Genomic DNA, 1810 nt, shown 5'->3' with positions numbered 1-1810 from the left:
TCTACTATAAATTGGATGAAATGAAACAATTGTAATAACATTTCAGAATGGAAATGATGATTAAGTTGATCACATTTCAGAATGAAAATTTTGCCAACAGTTTTTGATCATATTGTTTAGAAAAGCGATTGATTGATGAAAAATGAAACTACGTTTGACGGGCTTGTCAATTTAAGCAATTCAAAACCGACACTGATAGCATCAGCGCTATCATTATTGGCAAATGAAATTAATATGCATTTGTTTACATATTGTTTGTGCTAGCTTTGGCATATTTTGAATTCACTCTTTTTTTTTGCTTTTTCGTCTCATGTCAAGAAATTGATATATTACTTGATTATTATTATTTTATGATGTCGAATGTAAAGTTTAATTATTTATAAAATATAAATAGTTGTTTATTATTATTATTAGAATTTGGTGGACATTAACCGGTAATTTTGGCAACATTTTGCCTATCGATTGGTCGAGATCGTACACGCACAATTTGCAACTTTCCGCCTTGAAACTACTGCCAAAATCGGTAAAATGACTACAGTATGCTTTAAAAATATATTCTCACAATATTGATTGGAAATTTTTTTTTCAATATTTTCTTTTATTGAATTAAAAAAAAGGATAATTTCATTTCTTTTTTTTGTTAAGGAGGAAAAAAAGAAAAATACAAATGAAAATTCAGACGATGAATTGGGTGATTCATTGGACTATCACGACATGGTCGTTTCGTCCGTATCTCCGTACGGTTCATCACCGCAAACTGCTGAACAAGTCATTGAAGAAATTGATGAAATTATGCAGGTCGGATGTTTGAATTTAAATTAAATTAAAAGGGGAAAAAGAATATTTTTTTTTGTGAAACGTGAATAAATTTTTTTTAGCAATCTGGTATAAGTGAATTGACCGGAACAAGTGATGTGACAATGGATTCCGTTGATTCAATGTATTCGCCGTTGAAACCGCCCGCTTCCATGCTAAACAGTATTGTAGCCGACGAAGTGGACATCTATTCACGCATCAATGAAGTTGCATCTATTGGCAGCAACAAAGAAAGTGAGTACAGATTCACTTTTTTTTCTGTCTTTCATATTATAAACAATATTTTTATGTATTATTATATTTTTTTTCCTTTTATGTGCAGCTAGTAGTAGTGATTTAGGTAAGCAGAAGTGTTTGTCTGTGCGCTTGTGTTGTTGTCATTTGTTGTTGTTCGTTTAATATCAATTGCATGTAAATATGATGCATTTGCAGAGTTACAAGAGTTGCCTTACAAAAGGCTGTTGGCTCTTCAGCTTGAATTGGAAACGATGATTCAGATTTATAATGAGAGTTTAGTACAAGAATTGGCATTGCGTGACGAGCTCGAATATGAAAAAGAGCTCAAGAATACGTTCATTTCTTTGTTGTTGGGTATTCAGCAGAAACGTCGTCAATGGTTCAACGAGTGCAAGAGAAAAAATTCAAAAAATGGTGTTTCCGTTACTTTGCCAGAAGGTTATCAACCTCAATATTTGACTGCATGTATCCCGTATCGTGAAAATCAGCCGGTGCCTGACAACGCTACATTTCAAGCTTTGATCAAAAGTATTCACATTTTATTTATTATCATTGTTGTTCTTTTTTTACGCTGTCGTCCTCCATGGTGTAGATAACATTTTTTTGTTCATTTTAAAGTATTGAAGGCGGTCAATGAAGACAGTCCAACTGTACCGAATTTGCTTACCAATTACATATTAAATGGTAAGAAATAATTTCAAGTTTAATAATTTGTGTATTACCAAAAATTTTTTGTATTACAATTGTTTGTCTAGTG

General features: G+C 31.9%; 1 protein-coding gene across 1 annotated transcript; it reads left to right on the top strand.

Annotated features, from left to right (window-relative positions):
- Positions 1-350: 350 nt before the first annotated feature.
- On the top strand, positions 351-1737 carry Tsp_14304 (fasciculation and elongation protein zeta-2; the record flags this gene model as incomplete). Its single annotated transcript, XM_003366041.1, has 7 exons — positions 351-367; positions 415-523; positions 646-798; positions 879-1050; positions 1139-1156; positions 1249-1581; positions 1672-1737. Coding segments are annotated over exons 1-7 (868 nt in total), but the record flags the coding sequence as incomplete, so codon positions are not given.
- Positions 1738-1810: the final 73 nt, after the last annotated feature.

This window comes from Trichinella spiralis, assembly GCF_000181795.1.
Source record: "Trichinella spiralis strain ISS 195 chromosome Unknown Scfld6676, whole genome shotgun sequence".
NCBI classification, from domain to species: domain Eukaryota; kingdom Metazoa; phylum Nematoda; class Enoplea; order Trichinellida; family Trichinellidae; genus Trichinella; species Trichinella spiralis.
The sequence above is the reverse complement of the archived record's forward strand: the minus strand, read 5'-3'. Positions and strand labels throughout refer to the sequence as shown.